The 27,612-nt window shown below is 43.1% G+C and overlaps 2 protein-coding genes across 2 annotated transcripts in view; both read right to left on the reverse strand.

The window, feature by feature from the left end:
• LOC109928003 (flagellum-associated coiled-coil domain-containing protein 1-like) overlaps positions 1–10,314 on the reverse strand; it is a 40,552-nt gene extending 30,238 nt beyond the window's left edge. The window contains exons 1-4 of the mRNA XM_020528019.2: positions 9,995–10,314; positions 7,854–7,910; positions 5,484–5,553; positions 281–402 (exon numbers count right to left, since the gene is read on the reverse strand). Of these exons, the coding sequence (XP_020383608.2) occupies positions 281–402; positions 5,484–5,553; positions 7,854–7,891 (230 nt within the window). The 5' untranslated portion in view covers positions 7,892–7,910; positions 9,995–10,314. The remainder of the gene's footprint in view (positions 1–280; positions 403–5,483; positions 5,554–7,853; positions 7,911–9,994) is intronic.
• Positions 10,315–21,697: 11,383 nt separating this feature from the next.
• trak2 (trafficking protein, kinesin binding 2) overlaps positions 21,698–27,612 on the reverse strand; it is a 69,748-nt gene continuing 63,833 nt past the window's right edge. Inside the window, exon 16 of the mRNA XM_020528022.2 lies at positions 21,698–26,408. Within this exon, the coding sequence (XP_020383611.2) occupies positions 25,721–26,408 (688 nt within the window). The 3' untranslated portion in view covers positions 21,698–25,720. The remainder of the gene's footprint in view (positions 26,409–27,612) is intronic.

The following is a 27,612-nucleotide window of genomic DNA, read 5'->3' on the forward strand; positions in this document are numbered from 1 at the left end:
ACCGGGACAGGTACAGCAAGCTGTATGGCACAGGGTGACCGGGACAGCTACAGCAAGCTGACCATCACAGGGAGACTGGTTCAGGGTAAAGCAAGCAGTACAGAATGAATTGCTTAGAGATGCAGCTGTTTGAAAATGAAAGCCTAGATTGAGCCAGTTCACAGCACATCAGTTTGTGTATTTTTTAAGGCATGTTACAAATCAAAACCCTACAGCTTACTCTCTTTCTCCCTATCTCCTTTTAGAAAAGAAGTTCAAAAATTTATAGTAGTGAGGTTACCTTGAAACAAATGGCTTTGGAGGTTGAATCCGATTGAAGAATTCATCACATAGGTGGACACCAATGTTACTTTTAGTCCGTGATAACTCGTATCCTGGTGCAATGACAATTGCTTCCTCTTTCTGTGTAAAATGAACATCATCATTTGTCTGCTGTCTTAAAACTGCAGTTCGTTCTGACCGTGTTTTATTAACATAACACAGAGATAGAGGGCCTGAGCTCTTTAAATGAAGCTCAATTTAGACCCCAGTCTCAGCAATACTTTCAAATAAACTGAGCCTGAATGATTAGACATTTTTGCAGGGATATTGAGACAAATGTTGTCATCATGCTGTTTATTTACCACAAGCACTAGTGAATCTATCCACCTCTGCCCCAAAAATATTCAACGACTCTGTTTCTGTCACTTTTTCAGGAGAGAGTTCCACATTCTTGTGACACTGTGAGAGAAAAATAAAATCACCCCATCTCTTTTTAGAGGTTCATACTTCCTTGAAAGTGGAGTCGCAGGTAGGCAGGATAATTAAGAAGGCGTTTTGTATGCTGGCCTTAATTGGTCAGTGCATTGAGGTTAGGAGTTGGGAAGTCATGCGGCTGTACAGGACATTCTGAGATAACAAGGTGTAGAGCTGGATGAACACAGCAGGCCAAGCAGCATCAGAGGAGCAGGAAAGCTGACGTTTCGGGTCTAGACCCTTCTTCAGAAATGGGGGAGGGGAAGGGGGTTCTGAAATAAATAGGGAGAGAAGGGGAGGTGGATAGAAGATGGATAGAGGAGAAGATAGGTGGAGATGGAGCCAGTAAAGGTGAGTGTAGGTGGGGAGGGGATAGGTCAGTCCAGGGAGGATAGACAGGTCAAGGGGGCGGGATGAGGTTAGTAGTTAGGAGATGGGGTGGGGCTTGGGGTGGGGCTTGAGGTGGGAGGAGGGGATAGGTGGGAGGAAGGACAGGTTAGGGAGGCGGGGAGGAGCTGGGCTGGTTTTGGGATGCGGGAGGGGGAGGGGAGATTTTGAAGCTTGTGCTCCCATGAGGAGCTCGAACAGTTCATCCACTTCACCAACACCTTCCACCCCAACCTTAAGTTCACCTGGACCATCTCTGATACCTGTCTCTCCTTCCTGGACCTCTCTGTCTCCATCTCTGGCAACCACCTAGAAACCGATATCCATTTCAAGCCCACCGTCTCCCACAGCTACCTAGAATACACCTCCTCCCACCCACCTTCCTGCAAAAATGCCATCCCCTATTCCAATTCCTTTGCCTCCGCTGCACCTGCTCTCAGGATGAGGCATTCCACTCCCGTTCATCTCAGATGTCCTCATTTTTCAAGGACCGCAACTCCCCCCCCCCCCCCCCCCCCCCCCCCCCCCCACCACCCAGTGGTTGAGAATGCCCTCGACCGTGTCTCCCACATTTCCCGCAACTCATCCCTCACACCCCCTCCCCGCAATAACAACCAAAACAGAATCCCCCTCGTCCTCACGTACCACCCCACCAAACTCTGGATCCAACGCATCATCCTCCGACACTTCCGCCATCTGCAATCCGACCCCACCACCAAAGACATTTTTCCGTCCCCACCCTTATCTGCTTTCCAGAGGGACCACTCTCTCCGGGACTCCCTTGTCTGCTCCACACTCCCCTCCAGCCCCACCACACCCAGCACTTTTCCCTGCAACTGCAGGAAGTGCTACACCTGCCCCTACACCTCACCCCCATCCCAGGCCCCAAGAAGACTTTCCACATCAAGCAGATGTTCACCTGCACATCTGCTAATGTGGTATACTGCATCCGCTGTTCCCGTTGTGACCTCCTCTACATCGGGGAAACCAAGCGGAGGCTTGGGGACCGCTTTGCAAAACACCTACGCTCGGTTCGCACTAAACAACTGCACCTCCCAGTTGCGAACCATTTCAACTCCCCCTCCCATTCCTCAGATGACATGTCCATCCTGGGCCTCCTGCAGTGCCACAACGATGCTACCCGAAGGTTGCAGGAACAGCAACTTGGGAACCCTGCAGCCCAATGGTATTAATGTGGACTTCACAAGCTTCAAAATCTCCCCTCCCCCTACCGCATCCCAAACCCAGCCCAGCTCGTCCCCGCCTCCCTAACCTGTCCTTCCTCCCACCTATCCCCTCCTCCCACCCCAAGCCCCACCCCCATCTCCTACCTACTAACCTCATCCCGCTCCCTTGACCTGTCTGTCCTCCCTGGACTGACCTATCCCCTCCCTACCTCCCCACCTACACTCACCTCTACTGGCTCCATCCCCGCCTCTTTGACCTGTCTGTTTCCTCTCCACCTATCTTCTCTTCTATCCATCTTCTATCCGCCTCCCCCTCTCTCCCTATTTATTTCAGAACCCCCTTCCCCTCCCCCATTTCTGAAGAAGGCTCTAGGCCCGAAACGTCAGCCTTCCTGCTCCTATGATGCTGCTTGGCCTGCTGTGTTCATCCAGCTCTGCACCTTGTTATCTCAGATTCTCCAGCATCTGCAGTTCCTGCTATCTCTGTACAGGACATTGGTTTGGCCACAATTGGAATACTACGTGCAGTTCTGATTTCCCTGCTGTAGGAAGGATGTCGTCAAACTTGAAAGGGTTCAAAAACGATTTACAAGGATGTTGCCAGGTTTGGAGGGTTTGAACTATAGGAAGAGGCTGAATAGACTGGGGCTATTTTCCCTGGAGAGTCGGAGGCTGAGGGGTGACCTTATAGAGGTTTATAAAATCATGAGGGGCATGGATAGGGTAAATAGACAAGGCCTTTTCCCAGGAGTGGGGGAGTCCAAAACTTAGAGGGCATAGGTTTAAGGTGAGAGGGGAAAGATTTAAAAGGGACCTAAGCGGCAACTTTTTCACACAGAATGGTGCGTGTATGGAATGAGCTGCCACAGGAAGTGGTGGAGGGTGGTACAATTACAACATTTAAAAGGCATCTGGATGGGTATATGAATAGGAAGGGTTTACAGGGATATGGGCCAAATGCTGGCAATTAGGACTAGATTTATTCAGGATATCTGGTCAGCATAGACGAGTTGGACCGAAGGGTCTGTTTCCATGCTGCATAGCTCTATGACTCTATAACTGGGCGACACAATATTACCCTATTGTTGTTTTGCTAATGCTGGTTATTTTGCATCTTTTCTATTTTTCCTCAATCAAGGTTTGAAAATGTTTGAAGAGTGTAAGTGGTGTAGGGGCATTTTTAAGAGGAATTCAGGAGGGTGAAAAGGAGATATGAGAGAGCCTTAGCAGGTAAGATTATGGATAATCCAAAGAGATTCTTCAAGTACATTAAAACCAGAACAGCAACTGGGGAGAGAATAGAAACCCCTTAAAGATCAACAACGTAGTCTATATGTGGCACCACAGGAAATGGGCGAGATGTTAAATGCATATTTTGCATCAGTATTTACTGCGCAGAAAGACATGGAGGCTAGGGAACTCGGGGAAATAAATATTAATGTCTTGAAAACAGTCCGCATTACAGAAGAGGTGGTGCTGGAGACCTTAAAAAAACATAAAAGGGGATAAATCTCCGGGACCTGATCAAATATATCTCAGGACTTTATGGGAAGTTAGGGAAGAAATTACAGGGCCCCTAGCAGAGATATTTGTATCCTCTATAGCCAAGAGTGAGGTGCCAGAGGACTGTAGAGTGTCTAATGTTGTGCCTCTAAGAAAGACCGTAAGGAGAAGCCTGGAAGCTATAGACCAGTGAGTCTGACATCAGTGTTGGGAAAGTATTTGGAGGGGTTTCTGAAAGTTAGGATTTACAAGCATTTGGAGAGGCAAGGGCTGATTAGGGATAGTCAGCACAGCTTTCTGCATGGAAAATCTAACTTTGAGTTTTTTGAGGACGTAACCAAAATGTTTGATGAGGTTAGAGTGGTAGATGTCTACGTGAACTTTAATAAAATTTTTAACAAGGTTCTGCATGGTAAACTGATTAGTAAAGTTCGATCACATGGGATTAGGGGAGAGATTGCCAATTGGATATAAAATTGGCTTGACGTTAGGAGAAAGAGGGTGGTAGTGGAGGGTTGTTTTTTGGACTCGAGGTATGTCACCAGCAATGTTCTGCAAGGATTGGTGCTGGGTCCACTGTTGTTTGTCGTTTATATAAACAATGTGGCTGAGAATTTTTAGGAGGCATGGTTTGTAAGTTTGATGGATGACATCAAAATTGGTGGTATAGACAACAGTGAAGATGATTATCTAAGTGTAGAAAGGGATCTTGATCAATTAGATCAAAGGGCTGAGGAGTGGCCGACTGAGTTTAATTTGGGTAAATGCAAGGTATTGCATTTTGGTAAAACAAACAAGGGCAGGACTTATACAGTTAATGGTATACTGGGTAGCATTGTCGAACAGAGAAATCCAAGCATTTCAGGTACATAGTTCTTTGAAAGTTGTGTCATAATGGTATGGTAAGGATGGTAAAGAAGGCATTTAGCACACTTGCTTTCATTGGTCAGACCATTGAGTATAGGAGTTGGGACATCACGTTGAGGTTGTAAAGGATTCTGGTGAGGCCTGTTCCAGAGTATAGTGTGCAATTCTGGTCAGCCTGCTATAGGAAGTATGTAATTAATTTGGAGAGAACTCAGAAAAGATTTACCAGGATGTTGCTGGGAATGGAGGGTTTGAGTTTAAGGAGAGGCTGGATAGGCTGTGACATTCTTCACTGGAGCGTAGGAGCATGAGGGGTGACCTTATAGAGGTTTGTAAAGGTGACTTTATAGAGGTTTATAAAATCATCAGTGGCTTAGATAAGGTGAATAGCAAGGGTCTTTTTCCTAGATGGGGGAGTTCAAAACTAGGGAGCATATTTTTAAGGTGAGAGGAGAAAGATTTAGAAGGGACCTGAGGGGCAACTTTTTCACAGAGTGGTTTGTATGTGGAATGAACTGCCAGAGGAAATAGTAGATGCAGGTACATTTGGACAGGTACACGAATAGGAAAGGTTTAGAGGGATATGGGCCAAATGCAGGCAAGTGGGACTAGTTTAGTTTGGGAAACTTGGTTGGCACAGACAAGATGACCGAAGGGTCTGTTTCTGTGCTGTATGGCACTAAGAATTCATCTCTGGCCAGGTACTAAATGTTGCTGAACTTAAGTGTTACCATTCACCATTAATACATGGAACCTCCTGCAGTCTGCCACACTACAGATTTGTGTGTATAACTGATCTCTTACCTTGTACAATTCTGGGAACGTCATCCCTCTCCCACATTTTTTACACATCTCCACGGCATTTTCTGTCGTGCTAGAGATAAAGCAACAAAAAGGGAAGCTGTGAAATGCAAGTTCCCGGAACAAGGACAGAGAATGCTGGAGAAACTCGACAGGTCAGGCTGCTTCTGTGGAGAGAGAAACAGAGTTAAGTTCTGAAGAAGAGTCAGATTGTATTGGACTTGAAGCGTTGATTCTGTCTCAGGAAGCAAATATATGTAGACTCGTGGTGTATTAATGAACTGTTGCTGAAATTGTTGGTGGTTTACAAGAGGTGGTTAAGCATCGAAGGTGATTGGTTTATTTTCAGGTCTGAATAATCAAGGGTTGATTTTGGTTCAGAAAACCAGAGATTGAATATTTTTAAGGTAGTTTGGAGGAGACCTGACTGCTTTCAACCGCGCTGGGCTAAGACCCACCTATAATGAGGTAGCTTGGGTTTCTTTGTTTACATTTATTTTGTCTTTTGTATAGTAATCTTCTGGTCTAATGTTAAACACATTTCACTTTCTATTTCAGTGACTGACCTCTATTTTAATAGTTTAAAACAAAAAACTATCAAGCCAGATTCCATCCAGGGATCTGACTGGTTCAGTAGTTCCATCAACTGTGATCAAATACAGTCTTAATGGATACTTACAATGACCTTGAAAAGCTAAACTAACCATTTTTGCCCCATTCGACTTAGCAAAGCCCTGGTTTCATTAGAGAGGGGGATTGGGGGTGGCTGGAGAAAATGGGGTTCACCGTACCTCAGGTGAGGTTGAGAGAGTAGCCCTTTGATAGTGACCTCAGCCAGTACAGGAACTGAACCTGTGCTGTTGGCGTCACAAACCAGCCATCCAGTCAACCGAGATAACTGGCCCCATTTAGGTATTTTAAAATCAACCTGTTCAGATATAGCTGGGGCAGGTGGGACTTGAACCCTGACCACGCTGAGTGGCTCATATTTCAGAACGGCATCTGCTGGAGCTGCCCCTAATTGAGAGATACAAAATGGCCAGAATTGAAAACCCTGCTTCAATATTTAAGTGAAACATTGTCTGAACAACAAATTACAAGGAAATGCTGAGGCAGCCTCCATAAGGAAATATTCAAGGATGAACATTTCAAAGATCTGTAACAAAAACAGGTGAAATAATGCAATTGTGGCTCGTAAAAAGGAAACTTTGAAGAATCATTAAACTACAAGTAATTAATTCCAGTCTCATTAAGGAAACGATATTGTCCCATTAGATGAACAGTATTAGTTAAGCACCATGCAGCCATAAAAACAGCAGCTAAAGTTATTTCACAGGAATTAGCTGTTTCTTTGAAACTATTTACAATATTAAGAAGTAGGTTCTAGTTAAAAATTTGTCAAATAATCACAGATTTCAACGAAATTATAGGCACACATATATAACCACAGCATGATAAAAGCATTAGGAGAAAACATTAAAGAGATGCCTGGCATATCTCATTAGCTAAAGAGTGCTAATGTAGAAATAATTATAAAACTTTACAATAAAAGTTAGCATTACCAACTTTTTTATATAAGAGGAGTGATGGAATTTGATAAAGACAGCAAGTGGAATGCAATGAAAAGAATTCAAGCAGTCCTTTCGGATCAGCAAGTCAGGGACATGACCAAAGCAGAATAGCCAGTAACTTTGGAATGTGACATAGAAAGATCCCAAGGCCTAGTGATTGAAATGATTATTAGGCATCATGAAAACCAAGGGAAATCCATAGGATTGTCCATCATTGGTCAGGTGTTTCACAGGATTGTTTGTATAGAGAGAGGGAGAGGGCACTGTAACCGCATTGTATGTGATCATTGTAAAATATATAAAATATATAAAAATATTGTTTTTCACTGTAAAAACCAGTGTGTGTCATTAGTCTCTCTTCTGATCTGAGCCATAGATTAAGGGAACGATTGGGTTCTCATGTCAAGGCCAGATTCAGGGAAGATCTTTGGCCCTCTGTCTGTATTAACCGGTCTTTTGAGTGCAGATTCCAACATCTGCAGTAATTTGCTTCTACTATTGGCTGCTCTGCCAGTCAATAAGGTCACGGCTAACCTTTTGTATCCACTTTCTCATCTCATCCCATAGCCCATGATTCCTTTCATTATCCAAAGCTCTATTGCTCTCCGTTTTGAGCACAGTTAATTATTGAGCGTTCACAACTCTGCAGTGTGGAGAATTCCAAAGAGTTTCCATGTCTCATGAGTGAAGAAATTCCTCCTCATTTTGGTCCCAAATGGCTGTTCCCTCATCCTCTCTAAACTGTGACTTGACCAGGTTAAAATCTTTCTAAATAAGTTACGACCAAATCTTCCTGTCTTACCCAGTCTTGGATAATAGAGGACCACACAAATCGTTCATAATGTTAGATCCAGCCAGTCTGTAAAATCAAAGGATGGAGAACATTAAGAATCTTCTGCTTTAAATGAGAAGTCTAGCGTTTTTAGTGCAATATTTTACCTCCTCTGCTGTCTGTCTGGGTGGGAAATAGGATCATCTCTGTTTCAGCACACATTTCATCGTGAGGTAGTAGTGAGTAACTCTGACCCATTGTGGAACTGCTCTCAAACTCTGCAGTCTGTCCAGGCTTCCCTGTACTCCCCATTCACTATGAGGATGTACATGGCCTGACAGCTGCAGCATAACCAGTCTCTCCATTTTCTCCCCCTCCAGATTCAAACCCAACACTTGCAGTTCCACTTTGTTAGTATCCTTGCCTGTTTTCAGTCTGCCCTTCTTGTAATCCTTTCTCCTGCCATTGGGCATAATGTCCCCTTTCATTCCCTGCCACCCACTACCTCTGCCTTCCCAAATCTCTGCCCTCAATCTCTCAGAACTCCTGCACCTTCTTGCTCTTTGCTGACAGTTTGGCTCCCCCTTAAATAAGCCTTCAGAGCTTTCCTCTGTGCTGCTCTTGGCAAACACTGGCTCGGTACATCACTCTGCACTGCCTGTTCACAAGCAGCAACCACAAGTCCCTCATTCACCCTCTCACTGATTGGCAAGGTGGCCACTCAAGCTAGCACAATCCTTTCCCTGTCCAACTCCCCTAGGTCCCATGTTGAGTCTCCCAGTGGTCTAGCTATGATTGGTAGTATTGCTTCTGTTTCCCTACTCCTCATTTGAGAACCTCAGCTTTTCAAACCCCCTCCACCTCATGCGCTTCTTAGTCTCCAGGATCTGATCGTGGATTTTCTACTTGCCTCTCTCCACCTAGTCCGTAAGGTGGAATTTTCTAAGATGACTTTCCCTCCGTTCTTTCCTCTTTCCCCTCTTTCATCCTGCCCATGTGATCCACCTCCCACTCGCGCCGTCCTCAAACTACAGGCTTTCAACCACATCCATGTGGGCCAGACCCTGTACACAATGTCCTATCTGCAGGCTCTATCACCTCCCAGATTTGAGCTCAATGTTCCCAGAATGCCATGTCTGAATCAAAACCAAAAGAACCGCGGATGCTGTAAATCAGAAAAAAAAACAAAAGTTGCTGGAAAAGCTCAGAAGGTCTGGCAGCATCTGTGAAGAGAAATCAAAGTTAACATTTCGGGTCCGATGACCCTAGCAACTTCTGTTTTTGTTGTCCATGTCTGAATTCCTCTAATCAGCATTCCACCCTCCTCACAATACAAAAACGCCTCTTGTCAGGGTCTTAAATGACATCCGATGTGACACTGACAAAAGTAGATTCTTCTCAACCTGTCTGTAACCTCTGACAAGATTGCCCACATGACCCTCTGGCATTGACCAACTGCATTCTTCTGATTCCATTCTTATCCATCCAATTGTAACCAGGGAATCACTGTCAATGGCTTTTCATCCCATTCCCAAACAATTCCCTCAATCCCTGTCCCATGCTATTTCCCATTTATGTGCTGTCCTCGACGACATCGTTGGTAAACACACTATTCCCATATACCGATTCTTGGAGTTTTGCGTAAAGTTGGGAAGCGTGTGACAGCTCCTTTGTGGAACACCTGAAAGACTCGCGGTGAAATTGTCCCGCAACTTTAAACTTCTGTTACACTGACCCGTGCTGCGTGGGATCATCCATAAATGTGTCTGATATCGAGTTCAGGATCAGAATCTTGAAAGGTGGGATTTACCTGGATACTGATCCTGAAAATGTTTATACCTGATCTAACTGAGAGATCAGCCTATGTAACCAACCTGAGCACTGCAATCCGTATGGTACCCTTCCACCCCTCATCAATTGCACGCCCCGACTCCCTCCTAACCCAGCTCTGCTACCCATTCACTCATTCCCTGATTCCCTCATTCAGTCACCAACCATTCACTCACTCCATCACTTATTTATTCAACCATTCACTCTTCCATTTATTAATTTACTCACTGACTCAATCTCCCACTTGCTTATTCCCTCACCCACCCACTTTCACACACACACATTCACCTCACGCACACACTGACACACTCACTAAAATCTTGAGACATTTAACATCTTACCTGAATACGTGAACTTAGTTCCTCTCTCACTAGAAGCTGCCTAACCTGCTGAGTGTCTTTGGGCAATGATGCACTGAGTTAAAAACATCAAAACAAAATGTGTCAAGCAGAAGACCTTTCGGCTCATCATAATCACGCTGATAAGAATTGGAGCATTCCTTCAAGTGAGGAATGTTTCTGTTTCTAGTGGGTGGTAGTTGCAGGTTTATAGTACTTTGTGTGTGTGTAGCTGTTAGAATTGAGTGGGTCAGGCTCAACAGACCTGGGGGTCTCTACCTGTCCCTCGTTATTCAGACATAAACTCAACCATATTGAAATAATTACTTAATTTCCACTTTGGGGAGTGTGTCCCAGGGGAATGCTAATTCTTTCAGATACAAATCCCAATGCAAACCTGAAAGCAAAGGAACACTGACTTCAGAGATGGAGAACTTGCTGCGGTTTTAGATGGATATAGGGTGTGTGAATTCTCTGCCCAGCACCATCACACTATCCCGTTGGAGGCAAATTCTCTTATCATCTGTGGTCACGAAGGGGAAATAGAGCAGAGCTCGCCACCAAAAAGCAAACAGTCACCGTGGCAACTGCAGAATGTTCCCCATTCTTTGTAACCAGTGACCGTGAAACTTGACCGAAGGTTGTCACGACGTTCATTGTTTTCAGCATGAGTCACAATGGAGCTTGTGGACTATTCCGAGGTGGGGAGGGAGAGAGAGAGAGCCATGAAGCCCTTCTCTTGCTTCAGTTGTTGAACGTAATTCCAGTCAAAACCTGGAGATCTGCAGCCTGCAGCCTGGTCACTTCACACACAGGAGAGCTCTGGGTGTCATTCATTCCACTGTCAATTTCTTTGTTTCACTATCTTGTTTCATTCAAGCCCTACTGTTGCAGATCATTTTGATGGCCAGTATGAGAGCAGGTCAGAGGCTAGGAATGCTGTGGCGAGTAATTCACCTCCTGAGTCCCCAGAAGCCTGTCCCCCATCTACGAGGCACAAGTCAGGAGTGTGATGGAGTACTCCCCACTTGCCTGGATGGGTGCAGCTCCAACTCTTGACATTTTAAGCCCCTGCAATTTATTTTCCTGTCCATGAGCATTCCCACAAGCTCACCATACCCACTGCCAGAACATTCTATTCCCTCCCTCCCCAGTTTATTTCCCATCCTGTAAATCTGCAAATCCCAACTCCCCACCTCTTCCATCAATTTTACACCCTTGTCAAATATTGCTCCCATTTCCCATCTTGTGAAACAAAAACAGAAATTGCTGGCAGAACTCAGCAAGTTTGACAGCATCTGTGAGGAGAAAGCGGAGTTAATGTTTCAGATCTAGTGACCTTTCATCGGAACTGTTCTGGACTCATCCACAGGAGGAAACCATCTTTCTAACTTTGCCTTATCAAGATCATTGAGAATCTTATATGTGTCAATCAGGTCAACCTTTGCTCCACTAAACCCTAGTGTAAACAAACTCAGTCCAACCTTTCCTCATGAGACAGCCCACTTATTCCAGGTATCAATTTAATAAACTGATATACCACCGTGATATTGCTTCTAGGGCTAAAACACCCTTACCAGTGTGATATGATGCTTGTGCTATCCTATATGTTAGCTCATGTGACATTTACTGTAGAGATTGGGTTCTTGTTGAGATAGATGTCTAGAAGTTTATGAACAGCATTGTCTAAGCACCCTGTGTCTGAAGATGGCACATTTATAACGTCACTGGTCGAGTAACCCAGAGGCTAAGGCTTATACTCTGGCAATTTGGATCGCAACAGTTGCTGTAATTTAAATTCAATTAATAAAATCAGGTGTTGATAGGTGTCCTCAGTCCTGTTATTGATTATTGACTTGGTTGATGAATGTCCTTTAGGAAAGGAGATCTGACATCCTTAAGGAACCATGTGACTCCAGACCCCTGCAATGCGATTGATCTTTAAATGCCCTCTGAAATGGCCCAAGCAAGCCACTCAGTTCAAAGGCAATTAGAGATCGGTAATGCTGGCCTTGCCAGTGATAACCATATCTCAAGAAAGAATAAAGATTGTAAAAACTCTCCCTGTGAAATATTTTCCTTGCATATTTCTGCCTCTATGTTCAGTAACTCCCCTTTAAGACCCAGTCCGCCTCCATGAATTTACCCTACCTGCCCCCTGAACAGCCCCCAATGCCTATCTAAATACCCCAACTCTGTGAAGAGCGCTCTGCTAAATACCCTCACTGTAAACAGCCACTCTTATTACCACCACCCTGTTTACATGCATTGTTTAAATATACCATCCCTATAACAGCCCCTGTCTTAATTTCTCCATCCAGTTACTATGTCTAAATACTCCCTCTCTTTGATCAAAGCTCTGTCTAGTTACCCCCTCCCTATTAATAGACCCTGTTTAATTACCTCCATGCCTGTGAAGACACCTCTGTGTCAGTACATTCCCTAGCCCTTTACCCCTCCCTGTGTACAGACCCTCCTCAATGAATAGCCCTCTGTGTTAATGGACTGTGGTCTTCACTCAAGCTTTTATTTTTGTGGCGTGGCCATTGTTGGAGTGTAGGGGGAGGTACAGGCCATGTGAGCTCTGCAAGATCCCACATGCCATGTGCTCCCATGTGGAGAAATTGCAATATTTTACTTCTGGTGCTTTTCAAAGTTGAACATGTTGTTGCATTTGTTTGGTACGTTTCAATGATGAGGTTGCTGTTGCATTTCTTTGTGCTTTTCAAAGATGAAGCTAAGATCATCATAAGACTCCAGAGCAGAAAGTAGGCCATTCAGCCCATCAAGTCCACCATTCATCAAGATCACGGCTGATCTGATAATCTTCAGCTCCGCTTTCCTGCCTTTTCCCCATAACACAATTCTCTCACTGATTAAAAATCTCTCAGCCTCAAATATACTTAACATTGCATCAGTGTGGTGAACCGTCTCTGGACTGCCTGCAGTACCACTCTATCTTTCCTTTGATAAGAGGCTCAAAACTGTTCACAGCATTCCAGCTATGATCTGACTAATACCTTGTATATTTAGCAAAACCTCCCTACTTTTATACTTCACTCCTTTTAAAATAAAGGCCATTTGCTTTCCTTTTTACCAGCTGAATTTGAATGCTAGCTTTTTATAATTCATGGATGAGGCCTCCCAAACCACTCTGTTCACTGGCTTTCTGCAGTCTTTTTTCATTTAAATAATATTCAGCTCCTTTATTCTCCTTGCATGTAACCTCACATTTCCCACAGTATATGCCATTTGCTAAGGTTTTTTTCCCCCACTTACTCAACCTCTCTGTATCCCTCTGTAGATTCTGTCATCCTCGCTACTTGCCTTCCCACCTATTTTTGTGTCATCCATAAATTTGGCTAGAACATATTCACTTTCGTTTTTCAAGTCATTAATATAAGTTGTAATTAATTGTGGCCCCAGCACTGATCCCTGTGGCACTCCACTAGTTACAGGATGTCATCCTGAAAATGTCCTCCTTATCCCCAGTCTTCGTTCTTTTAGTTAGCCAATCCTCTGTCCACACTTAAAAAATCTACCTCCAACACCACGGGCTCTTCTTAAGCAGCCAAACGTGTAATATCTTACACACTTTCTGAAAATCCAAATGTATTACATTCACTGGTTCCCTTTCATCTATTCTGCTTATTACCTCCTCAAAGAGTTCTAGTAAATTCTAGACTTCATGAAGTCATGCTGACCCTGTTTGATTAGATTTCTAAATGCTCTGCTATTACATCATTTATAATAGACTAATTTGTTGTGGTTTTTTTTCTGCATGGTGAAGGTGTTGTTGAAGTTGCTGGGGTTTTTATGTTGAATATGTTGATATTTCTTCCTGCTGGAGTTGTTAACAAGTAGCAAGGATTTCCAACCGCAATGTAAAGATTGACAAACACGAACAGCCTCAACATCCAAAATATAACAACAACTTCAACAAGCAAAACACCACAGGATAAATTTTACGTTTTTATGGCTAAGCACCCGTTGGGTTTTTTGGATGAATTCTCACCATGAGACTCAATGAGATTTCTTGCTGTATTTTACCAAACGCAGCTCATTAACTCATACTCAACTCACTCCCAACGTCCCTCCACCAGCTCCTACGGCCCTGTCTGTCACTGTAACCTACAACAGATGGGCTGCGGTGGTTCAAGAAGACAGCTCAGCGCCATCTCCTCAAGGGTGGCTAGGGATGGGCAATAAATTGCCAGCTAGTGACACCCACGTCTGACAAGTGAATAAATTCTAGCCCCATCTTACCGTGTGCCATTCCTGGAACACCACTGGATATGTCCCAAAACACCAATAAACCTGGAGCTGGCACCATCTTTAAAAGTGCACCCAGACAAGCATTGGCATTGTGAAGCTGCCCTGCTTGTTGATGAACCTGTTTGAGAAGGCAAGGATGGCACTGAGATTCTGTGACAGAGACAATGGAGACCCTGGTGAATGGGATGGTGCAAAGGAGGGGCATCCTCTTGCTGGAGGACTGGCAGAGGAGCCTGTCACAACCTGGGTCAATGCAGAGGAACAGCCCTAAAAAGGTCAGTGAGCTTCTCCACTCCGCCAGGGTAAATGCCGCACAGTCTCTTACTGGTACTGCTCCATTTTTTCATTCCACTGCAACTCTCACAGTAACCCCACCATCCCTTTATTTCAATGCACACCACTTCTAACCATTGTCCACAAAGCTTTGTCTTCTGTCTTACAGGTAACTTCAGCATTTCTACCACCTCCGCAGAGAAATGTTCCCAAGTGTGCCAAGGTCTCAGAGAAAGCATGCCCGTCAGCACTGGAGGTATGGCGACATTAACAACGCTCCAGGTGCCCCTTCTTACAAGGAGACATAGCAGTGCGCAGGGCTCCCAGCCAGAAGAGAACTACACAGAGGACCCATGGTAATCTCTTCTCAGGGACACTCTAAAGGTGGACATGCAGTCCATTTCCAGCCATGTGAGCCCCCTCGGACCCTTGATTAATTGATTGAGTTATTGTTACATGTACCAAAATACAGTGAAAAGCTTTGCTTATGAGCGGTACAGGCAGATCATAGTAAGCAAAGGATGTACAGATTAAAAAGACTTAGACAGAGACATGCAGGTTACATTGCACAGGGTGTGCGCTAGGCAAGATCAATGTTAGCAAGATCAGCATTATTTGAGATTAGAAAGTCCATTCATCAGTCTGATAATGACCAGGTAAAAGCTGCTCCTGAACCTGCTCATGTGTGTGTTCAGGCTTCTGTATCTTCTGCCTGACAGAAGAGGCTGTAGGAGATCATTACGGGGGTGTGATGGGTCTTTGATGATGTTGGCAGCCTTTCCGTGGTAGCGAGCCGTGTAAATGGAGTCCACGGATGGAAGGTTGGTCTGTGATGGTCTGTGCTGTGCACTCCACCTTCTGTAGTTTCTTATGGCCCTGGGCAGATTAGATGCCATATCAGACCATTATACTGTGCTATCAATGGTGCATCAGTAGAAGTTGGTGAGGTACCTTATGGATGTGTCAAATTTCCTGAGCCGCCTGAAGAAGAGGAGGCATTGTTGTGCCTTCTTGACTGTTGCATCTACATGGGAAGTCCAGGACAGGTCATCGGTTATCGTCACTCCGAGGAACTTGCTGCCCTTCAACCTCAGTTCCGTTGATTTGGATGGGGTCATGTTCTCCTCCTTCCTTTCTGAAGTCATTTCTTTAGTTTTGCTGAAGTTGAGAAACAGATTGTTTTCATTGCACCACGTCACCAAGCCCTTGGAGGTTTGAGCTGTGGAGTAACAGTACCCCCTGGGTGTCCACAGCTTCCTCTCCTGCGGACACAGCCTCCTGTCCATGAAATTACCTAATTTGATTACCTCTTCGAACAAAATGCTAACATTCCCCCTCCTTGAAGTGGCATGATGCCTGTAATTTGGATTGCAGCTCTCCAATTTGTATCCAAAGTTCCTCAAATAGCAAACTGTTACTCCAGATGTATTCACCCTCGGCTACCCTGGTGTCCAGCAGCTCCGATGTGCTGCAACAGCAATACATCACCCATCCTATCCATCACAATCGTATTTTATTTAAATTATGAACTAATTACTCTCATATATCCTCTCTTACACTTTATTGTCATCTATATTTACACCAGTATCAATCACAGACCATTTTTAAGAAAGAGAATAAGCAGTCTTACCTGCATTAATGTTTCGCTGTTGTTCGTGATGTTACTCTGCCGCTGGTCTCACTGCAGGTCAACCTCTTGACCCCTGCCTGTCTTCCTCCCCACTCACCCTCACTTCGGAGGCTTGACACCTTGCAGTAAATCTTACTTAAGGGACTTCTGAACCCCCGCTGCACTTTTATCCCACTTTGAACCAAATTTCCAGTTATACTGACTTTCCCTCTGTCTTGCTCAGCAAATTGTCCTTCATGCCGAGTGTGTTTATGGTTTAAATGACAGTGCTGTTGTTGCCATTGTTTGGTGTTTACCTGTCATGGATGTTGAAGTTGCTATTGAATTTGTTGAACCTTCTACATGTTGACAAGCAAGTTTAAAAATACTGAACCCTAATCGTCATCCCCTCTCCTGTCTCAGTGAGAGTGAAGCGGTAGCACAGCGGCTCAGTGGTTAGCACTGCTGCCTCACAGTGCTAGAGTCTTGGGCTTGATTCCACCCTTGGGCAACTGTCTGTGTGGACTTTGCACATTCTCCCATGTCTGTGCGGGTTTTCTCTGGGTGCTCGGGTTTCCTCCCACAGTCCAAAGATGTGCAGGTTAGGTGGACTGGCAATGATAAATTGCCCCCTTGTGTCCAGGCATGTGCAGACTAGGTGGGTTAGCCATGGGAAATGCAGTGTTACAGGGATAGGGTAGAGATGCTCTTTGGAGGATCGGTGCAGAGTTGATGGACTGAATGACGTGTTTCTGGTCTGTGGGGAAATTGGCTAAGGGCTGGATTTCCCAAAGTGCAATCGAGAGCTGAAATGCTGAAATCACTTTGAAATCTGCCCCACCTTGCCCCTGGTCCAACAGGTCCCTGTACCCCTTTCCCTCACATTCCCCGTCTCGGGCCTTTTCATTCTCCAACTCAGGACTCAGTAGGGAAAAGGAAAGAAGTCCAAAGAACTGTGGGTGCTGGAAATCAAATAAAAACAGAAATTGCTGGAAAAACTCAGTAGCTCTGGCAGCATCTGCAGAGAGAAAACAGAGTTAACATTTCAGGTCCAGTGACCCTTCTTCAGAAGTTCAGTGGGATAAGGTTTCACCGCACTTAACTAAGAAGAGACCTCTTTCAGAGAGAGGGCACAGAGTGTTTTTGTTTAAAATGAACATCTTTATTTTTCGTGTCCTTGTTATAAACTTTCTTTTACTTGCCTCAATTTTTTGCCTTTTTTCTTATACATTCAAGGGTGTGGGCATTGCTGGCCACAGCAGTATTTATCGTCCATTCCTAGTTGCCCTTGAGAAGGTGATGGTGAGCTGCCCTCATGAAGCATGTGTTATCTGTGTTTGACCCAGCAACACTGAAAGAACAGCAATATATTCCTATCAGGATGGTGAGTGGCTTTACTTTCAGGAGCTTTGATAAAGTCTGAAACGTATTTCAAAGTGTTTACACATTTTTTTTTCCCCAAGATATCATTAAAGATTTGCTCGCTTTACTGTCTCAATGCCAAACTTCTGGTTGGCTTAACGTTCCTGTCGGTTCTGCCCAAATGCTGTCCCCTTGTGGAATCACTGATTATTTCCCTTCTGTATGTGTGCTGTAATGTACATCCTCCAGCAGAGGACAGTGTTGCATCATTTTAATCACAAGATACAGAAACAGCTTTAAAGAAGAAATGATCTGACTCTCAAAATTAATTTACTACCTCACTGACCCCACCCTCAAGAGAGCAACTATCATTCAAACAAGTAACTTGCTTTTACCAGAATTATGAGTTGCAATTTTGGGTTCATATGCTCTGAGACAGTGATGGCTGAAATGGAACTGTCAATGACCACAATATGGTGGAATTTCAAATTCAGTTTGAGGGAGAACAACTCATCTCAAACCAGTATCCTCAACTTAAGGGGAAATACAGGGTATGGAAAAACAACGTTTAAAGTAGGTTTGGAAAATGGACTAAGGGGAGGGGCAATGGATGAGCAGCAGCAGATATTTAAGCAGTTATTTCATAATGCTTGGCAAAATTTACACCTGTCAGAAAGGACTCTATAAACTTGGGGTGGTTCATCTTTCTCAAAGGCATTCAAGAGAAATATCCTACCAAAACCTAAGGAATACAAAATAGCAAAGTTAGTGGCAGGCCAGAGGACCCAGCGGTGAATGACTAAAAAGCCAATAAAAAGAGGGATAGAATTCATTAATGAAAATAAATGGACAAAATACATAAAAACAAGCAAGAACTTCCACAGATACGTAAAAAAGAAAGTAGCTAAGGTGAGTGAGGAAGTCTTGGAGGATGTGACTGGAGCATTGATAACAGGGAACAGGGAAAAAGGAAATTTAAACTAATATTTTGCATCAGTCTTCACAATGTAGGACACTATAAAGATCCCAAAGGATCTAATGAGCAAGGTGCCAATTGAAGGAAAAGTCTTGCAAAAGTCTAACACAAAGGATGTAGTATTTAAATGGTAGTGGCTGCAGGGTTAGTGGCATCATTGTTCTGGAATATTCCAGAACAAACTGGATTCTAGCAGATTAGCAGTTTTCCAATGTGACCCCCATTTTCAAGAAGGCAGGCAGACAAAGCAGGAAACCATAAGGCAGTTAGATCGTAAGACCATAAAGATACAGGAGCAGAATTAGCCCATCTGGCCCAACCTTTCCATCATGGCCAATGTGTTTTTTTAACCCCATTCTCCTGCCTTCTCAATGTAACCTTTGATCTCCTTACTAATCAAGAACCTAATCTATCTTGGTCTTGAACATACTCAATAACTTGGCCTCCACAGCCATCTGTAACAATGCGGTCCACAGATTAACTGCTCTCTGGCTGAAGAAACTGCTCCTCATCTCAGTTCTGAAGGGTCATCTCTTCACAGATTGTGCCTTTGACTCCCAATCTCTCCAAGTGGAAACATCTTTTCCATATTCACGCTAACCATGCCTCTCAGCATTCTAGCATAACATCAATCACCATGAAAATTCTGGAGTATGTGAAGGAAGAAACAGCAGGGCATCTCTAGAAAAGCTTTCAGCAGAGTCAGCATAGTTTTATAAAACGGAAGCATGTTTGACAAATTTGCTAGAGAGTTCTTTGAGGATATAATAGAGCTGATAAAAGGGAGCCAGTTGATGTAGTGCACTTGAATTTCACGAAGACATATAAAGGTGCTACAGAAAAGTTTAATATAGGGAGCGTGTAGTATTGAAGGAAGGTAATGAATTAGCATGAATTGAGGGTTGGTTACCACACAAACTCAGGAACTTTTAGGTTAGTTACATCTTTTGAATGGAGTGCCACAAGGATCATTGATAAGTTATATACTACCTATATTTATGACTTGGAGGAAGGCACTGAGTGAAATGTATCCAAGTTTGCTGCTGACATAAAATAGACAAGAGGGCATGCAGTGACGGAGAGAGATAAGTTGAGTTGGCAAAATCTTGTCAGATGGAATTGAATGTAGGAGAGAGGTCATGCACGTTGGTAGGAAGAATCAAAGTAGGAATATTATTAAAATGGAGAGAGAGAGAGAGAGAGAGAGATTCCAAAAAAGGGCAATGGAGAGGAATCTGGGTGTTCTTCTGCATGTTTTGTGTTACGTGCACAAGGAGCATTAAGTATCAAGGCTGTTCAAGATAGCAGCAGAGTAGGACACTCCAGCCAGAGCTCTTCTGCTCACCAGTTTTTCTATCTCCCCCCAATTTTTAACTTAAACTACCCCACCTGGAGGGAATGGAGAGCGGAAGCTAGTCAGAGTCTAACCCGGTGCAGGAGCAGACTAAGCCGAGGCCAACCTGGGAGACAAGTCCAGGCAGGAGGTCTGCCCGTGGAGAAACAAGGCCTTGTGTTCTGAAGCTCAGCAGGCATGGACTCAGTGAAAAGGACTATAATTTGGGTACTTTTAAAGATGCATTTTATTCTTATTCTGGACTTTGAGTAATTAGAGTGTTTTTTAAAACCTGCTGGACTTTTTTTTTGCTGTTTCAATTCTGTAACAAATACTTAGGTACAGGGTACCTAGGTACAGATACTTTAAGACAGCACCCAAAGCAGCAACATTACAAACATTTCACTGCACTCATTCGCGTGCCCATGACAATAAAGGCTCTTCTATTCGAAAGGCAAATTATATTTTGGCTGTTATTACTCTGACCAGGGCGGCGAGTGTTGAAGTCTTAAAATGGGCAAGTCTGGCTGTTGGTGAAGCCACACCTGGGGTCGTGTGTAGAGTTCTGCTCCCCATACCATATCGGAGGATAGTGAATGTCTGGCATTCTCTACCTCATAATTGTAGAGGTTAGATCAAAAAATATTTAAAAAGATGGATAGATTTTTAAAATAGAGTTGAGTCCTGGGCAGATCAGCCATGATATTATAGAATGGTGGAGCAGGCTCGAGTGCTGATTCACCTACTCCTCATTGTCCTGTTGAAACTCTTACTAACGTTATTGTTCTGGCTAGCTTTCCTCACTAATTTTTCCCCCTCTCTATCGGTCGTTTTTAAAAATTTGTCTAATCTTTAGACTTGCCATCTATTTTTACACAATTATTTGCTCCTTTTTTAAAAAAGGAAAAAGCTTGATACCATCTTTAAAATTTCTAGTTAATCACAGATGGTAGGTCCATCCCTTGAACCCAGTATCTATACTGGGTATTCTGAAATATCCCCTTGATTGTGTGCCGCTGCATCTCCATTAATGTAATTTGCTAATTGACTTCAGCCAGTTCTGCTTCCAAGTCCTCATTTACACTTAGTCTCTGATCTACTCCCTTCTCCTTCAAACTGAACATGAAATTATATTGTGGTTGCTGCTAATCTAGGGATGCCTTCACTACGAGATCATTCATTGATCCCCTTTCAATGCACAATACCAGGTCTAGGACACCGTTCTCTCTGGTCAGCGCCAGAATGTGCTATCCTAAGAAGCTACAAACTCATCATCTTTGTCCAGTTGACTTTTACATTCTCTATGTAGATTAGGCCTTAAATGATCAAATCTATTAAATCTCAAGTGTCACCACTGCAAAACTCTTCCCCCTCATGTGGACTCTCGGTTGTCACCACTCCAAGGGTTTAGTAATATTCTGGAAGTGGCCAAGTGTATGGATTAGTTTTGACATCTATAATTCAGTTATTACCAGTGATTAGAAAGATTAGGTAGCAAAATTCAGTGATACTGTTTTATTAATAAGTAAGTGAATCCTAGTTGCTATTTTCACAGATGCAACGCCATTTGGCTCCACTGGTCAGTGCTTCCATTTGTAATATCGGTTGCAGAGCCATCTTTTTGATTTTGGGCAAAACTCTCGCTGCTCCTTGAGAAGTAAGATGTGATTTGTTTCCTGTATTACATTCAATGTGAAGTTCCCTTCTCTCAATAATTCTATTGCCAGACACACCAAGATACAGACAAAGTCCCAGAGCGACCAGACCACATGAGACGTGAGAAATCCAACTCGCGTATCTTCCACCGCCAGGACTTCACATCAGCCCAAGGCTGGTACTGACATAGTGAAAGTAAATGACAGAAGCAACAACTAGGGGGAATTTACAAAAATGCTTTTATTTGAGAGTTGAAGTGACTCAGAAATCCCATGTAACTTTGCAGTTACATCAATTATTACAATATTAAATAATGCATAACAAATAGTCACAATTGTTCTCGAGTAATTCTAGAATATAAACTGCAAGGGCCGAGACATTAAACTAAATCCAGCTAGGTACCATCATGACTCATCTCTTGTATTTCATTGTTGCTAGAACATGAGGGTGGGACACGTCAAATATTGAAGTTAAAGTTAATAACTGAGGAAGCAAAACAAAAAAGCTAGTCACGTACTGGGACAAGATTAATGCTCCCTACCCAAAATAAAAGTTTAGTGCAAGATTTTCCCAGAGACTGGCAAATGAAATGCAATGATATAGATGGTTGAGGATGGCTTACATTCAGTAAAGACTAACTGCTCACATTGCATACTGCCCAGAGACCCAAACATCAGACAGGACAAACTCCCTTCTCTGCATTGCCGAGAAATAGACATCTGGTCAAGGGCCTGACACCCCAAAAGACAGACAAGGTGTTAGGACATTTTCTACCTCCCTATCACACAGCTACAACACCTTTGGTCAGTCTCAATCTTGCAAATATATATTTATTAACTATAAAAGAAATGAATCATGCAAGGCCAGAAGCAACAATACAGGTATCTGAATATAGACTCAATTGAGCCCTGTACAAATAATTGTTTCTTTCTATCTCTGCTTCCTAAATTAGCAGGGATCCTAGGGCCTGATGGGCATCAGTGACTTGCTTTTACTGAATGTGGCATTTAGACTGAGAATGTGAGGTACTGCTCCATGGAGAGCAGATTAAATTCAAACCAGCTCTATAAACAGAAGGCAACTCCTCCTCTCAGTTGGTGATTCCCTTGTAAAAATAATTTCATTTGAAAAAGTACACAACATTTCAGTTGCATACAAGTGCAATTATCACCAATGTCCACAGTCAAAAGTCTGTATTTAAACAGAATATGCATTTACAAACCTCGGGAGGTTGAAACTGAAGCTTTCAATATCTAGCTATTTAGTTTAACAGTACTTTGTTTGTGGTCCCATTAATCAGAATCTTTATATGAAGTCTAGGCAAAACTAGACAATGTACAATGAGCACTGGGCAAAGGAATATTCTGCTCCAAGTCTCATTTGACAATTTTTACACAGCCACTGACCAACAGTTCAACTGGGAGACACAGTCTATCACAGCTAGAGATACAGGGGCAACAGACACTGTTACAAGTGAGGACACTTGAAGGTTCTAGGTACCAAAGGGATCGTCATTCTCCTGTTTATTACAACTACCAGATATCAAACAGCAAGTAATGACTGTGCCATCTCTCTAATACACAAGTCATAGATGAGCAGGGATCCCTGGGTTTGTGCAGTCCAACCCAATACAGGATTGTATAGATTAAAGTCCAAATTGGAAGTTGGTCGACTGCAAAATCCATCAGCAAAAAGTAAACCTCAAATCTTTGAAAAATGAAGGAACTTTAATGGCGAAAAAGAATTTAAAAGGTTGTTCCGCATTAAATTTCCACAGGTTTCCCTATCTTGATATTACTTTGGATTACAAACCAAAAAGTGCAAGTTATTTTAAAGTGCAAAACAGTATCTTTTGCCAAATGAAGTAGTACTTCTTTTGTGCTCAGACTGGGAGAAATCCCAGGGAATCAACACACGTACTGAACCATTAGTGGATGCACCATTTGAGTAGTGTTCAGAAAAAAAGCTGGACTCTGCAACTTTGCAGATTATGGACGAACACATTGAACGAACACAAAACTCTGTTGGAGGACTGTCTTGGAGTCTCCAGGATTTAATGACTAACTTCAAGGGCACTGAAGCAAGCAATTCAAGACACAATAGACGCATTTATAAAAAAACAACTTTTGAACACATTGATTTTTAGGTTATAAAACGGTGGTCAAACTGTCCTTTTTATATAAAGAATCAATAAAGAAATACCTAATTGGATAACAGCATTGTAAATACTAACAAGAGGAAGAATATGTCACGTGGGGTATTGGGGGAGGGCGGTGGGGTATGGAACTGGTGAAAGACATGTGGCAAACCTCCTCGCAGGTGTGTAAAGAGTTGGCAACTCTAACCTTACACATAGTCAAGACAATATCACTACTTCGCCTGACTGAACCCCTCCTGTTAGTCATGGCACAGGCCGGAGTGTGAGCAAGAGAGAGAAAAAGAACAAGAGTTGCTGAATGCAGAGCAATTAAAATGCATTGACATATTGAATAAAACCGAATCAGGCTACATCATGCCAATAACATTGAGAATTCTACTAAAGTCTGAATATACTTGAGCCATGACAACAGGAACCATAATTACGTTGTCAAGTCAACTTGGACTAAAATTTTCCCCTCTCTCCATTCACTCTACCACGTGGGATTGTTGTTTTTGAAATGACAAAATTGAATGAAACCATGTGCTTTTTGGCTGCAGTGAATTTACCATCCTCATTTTGTAAAGTCTGTCACATCTCTACAGGCTGCACCTTAAAAACCCAAAAGATGGAATCCATTGCACCGCTCAGTCCCGTGTTTAACAACCGAGCCTGTCCGTTCCATTCCACTCAAAACCAAAACAGGCCAAAACTGCACAGTACAAAGAAATACAAATTAAACCCGTGACAATCTGATGCGTGACCAGCTCATTTCACTTGCATTGCTAGTGATCCCACCTGAGGTTTTGCAGACTCTTGCAAATTTTACAACTAAACTCAGCAGCCTGTGTCAAATTACAGTTACAATATATTAGCAAACAGTGCAAAAAAAAAGACACCTTAGGAATTTATGTGAAACAATAAAACAACTGAAACAACTCACAATAAAAAGTATAAAGCTCAGCAACTGCACCCCACCCTCACCCACCCAAACTGGCTCCCATTATAAAGTCCTAGGTCACTCCTAGATAACACTTCATTGAATATACATGGTTTTAAACTGAATGGCCTTCATTCCCCGTGTTGCTAAGGCCATGTATTATGCAAACTGGTACTCTCACTGCAAAAATGCCAAGGGCACCCAATATCCAATTGAGTATATAGTAGATTAGCGCAGCTTTCAGACTGACATTATGTCACCGTTACAGAATTGATTACAAAGACTCTCAAAAGAGATGCATGCAATACCTTAAGGCTGAAAACCTTTCTATCTTCAGGCAAAGAGTGTGTGCCAGGAGTCTTGTGTAACGACTTTCAGAAAACCTAAACCATCCCAGAGCACTTAAATAAGGATTAATAAGTGACATTACAAAAGCAAAGTATTAAGGAGCATGCAGGCAGAAGTTAAAGGATTATTTACATTTCGTGACAACACAGGCTCTGGTGTGATGACTGATTTCTAAAATGCCAAAATGCATGTGGTTTGAAAATGCTAGTCATTGCAAACACTGATAGTGCAGTGCAAGGTGTGGACAACAAAGGAATATAGCACAACTATTGGACTGGGGCAGTTAGAGTTTCTCAATTGTTGTACTCATTCACAACCATTTAATATTGCTGCAAATTGCTACTAAAACAGTGCTTCTCCCACAAAGTTTTCTGGATTGTACTTTATGCTTTGTTCTGTGCTTCTAGCATTTGGTGGCAGAGCAGATATGATGATATAATATTCTTGCCAAATAGAATGAGTTGTGAATTGTGCTTAACTTACAAAGTTATTTCAATCGATAGTGTGAAGCCGTCTTGTTTTCATCATTCCCTATGCAAAACCTCAAAAAAAACTCTTAATTTTACCACACTTCTCTTTCCTAGTTTCATTATAATCGGTTCCCTTCATTTACCCTCTCATCTCTTAAACCATTCCCATTTCCATTTCCATTTCCTTCCTTGGCTCTTCCACCCTCTCTGCTTGCTTGTGCACTTACGCTCACCATCCTGAGACTTTCAGGGGCCTTCCAACAACAAAAAAAAAGTACCCTTTGTTCCACTTAGTATTCTGCAGCGGGGTAGGGGAGCAAATATTCACACCAGTGATACCTCATCAGTCATCACTGTGCCGATAAATCCAACTTGGTTTCAGTCTTGTCTTCAGTTAAGTTGCCCATTTTTGGTACCGGTATGCCAAGTCCACCAATCACACTGGGGAGGCTCTGGTTCCGCCTTAAACCTCCCAGAAGGCTACTGCCAGTTCCCATGAACACTGCCGTGTCAGGTCTACGTTGCCTGTTCCTGCCTTCTACGCTCTCATCGTGCTCTTGGGTGCTCTTAGGGTTGACCACTTGGGCAATCCCCATCCTTTGCAGCTTCTTGACCAAGTTCAGACTGATGGGAGCAGAATCCGTACGGCTCCGCCCGGGCTTCAAGCAGTAAACCTCCTGGAGCAGTGTCTCGGCTGGCCGTGAAGCCAGGAAGTTGTCAATGGCACTCCGTGTGTCAAAGGGCAAGGGCGATGGGCACGGAGAGCAGGAGGGGGAGTTCGGTGGAGTACAAGGTATAGCTAACGTCTTAGGGCGAGCCACAGGTGGGCGTTTCAAAAGGGGGCAACGATAAATGCCAGCAGAGATCCCACGATCAAGCAGCAGTTTGGTCAGGCTGCTTGTACTGCTCAGAGTGGTAGTCGAATCCCTTGTCTTCATGAAGGATTCACCGATGCTTGGGCGGCAAGTAAATCTGGGGCTGCTGGAATTGATGTTGATGGACGACCCCCCGATCTTTGGCACTGGAGAGTACATGAAGCTAAAACAAAAGTGGAACAGATGAATCACACAAATGGTCACGTCAAGTACCCAGCAAAAGTATTTCACTTAAAGCAGGATTTCATTTCCTTGAGCCTAAATGATTCGCTCCACAAATAATATGGATATTTCCACTGCACAGCACTACCACCAACGACAAAATCTATCCATGTTAAGTCTGATCAATACATGACATCGTGGCTCAGCCTGATTTTCAAAATCAGGGAGGTTATTGGACATTTATGTAAAATTGTTCGCCAAGTATTCTCTTTAAATGTAGTCTTCCAGTATTTACATCATGTATTTACCTTCATTACACAAAATTGCACAGAAAAAGGCCATTCAGCCCAACTGATCTATTTTGAAGTTTATGCACCACATAAATCACTTTTACCCCATCAGCAAATCCTTCTATTCATTTCTCTGACATGTGCTTATTTAGTTTATTTTAAATAAATCAACTCACAAATGACCCGCATTTGAGGGAGGTTGAAGGAAGTGCTTCAAAAACATTGTGAAGCTCTCCTTGAAGTGGCAGCACTGACATTAGTGACTGGGAGGAGCTTGCTACCCCTCATTCAAAATGACAACAACTTGTCCATCAAGCTGCCTCACACCTCAAGTTGCAACATCTTAAAAGATGAGGCAGAGTGTCAGAGCAGCATCTCACTATCGTGGGGAATGACCAGTCCTGAAGGAGTGAAAAGCTACAAGGTGAAGAGTTATATGATCATAATAAAACACTTAAATGGGCAACAGTTCATAACATGAGAATGAAGTGTATATTTACTGGAAAGTTATTATAACTCCAAGGGTTAAAATAGAAGGAGTTCCCTGGAATTTAAAATGTTGAAATTGATTTGGTCAAAGTTTAAACGGTACTAAGGAGAGAAAACAAGGTAAGTAGAGAGAAACTATTTCCACAAGGGTGTCTAAGATTAGGGCATCGTCTAAAGGTCAGAGCCAGACATTTCAGGAGTGAAATTAGGAAGCACTTGTTACACAAAGTGTGGCAACAGTTTGAAACTCTTTTGTAACAGCAATTGATTCTAGATTAATTGTTCATTTGACATGTGAGATTGACAGAGATGTTTGTTATCCAAAGTTACTAAGGGATTTGAGGAAAATAAGGAGTCACGATCTCTGAATAGCAGGACAGGCCGAACAGGCTAAATGGCTTACTTCTGTTTCCATATTCAAAATTT

The sequence above is a fragment of the Rhincodon typus genome, chromosome 7, assembly GCF_021869965.1.
Source record: "Rhincodon typus isolate 14 chromosome 7, sRhiTyp1.1, whole genome shotgun sequence".
NCBI classification, from domain to species: Eukaryota; Metazoa; Chordata; class Chondrichthyes; order Orectolobiformes; family Rhincodontidae; genus Rhincodon; species Rhincodon typus.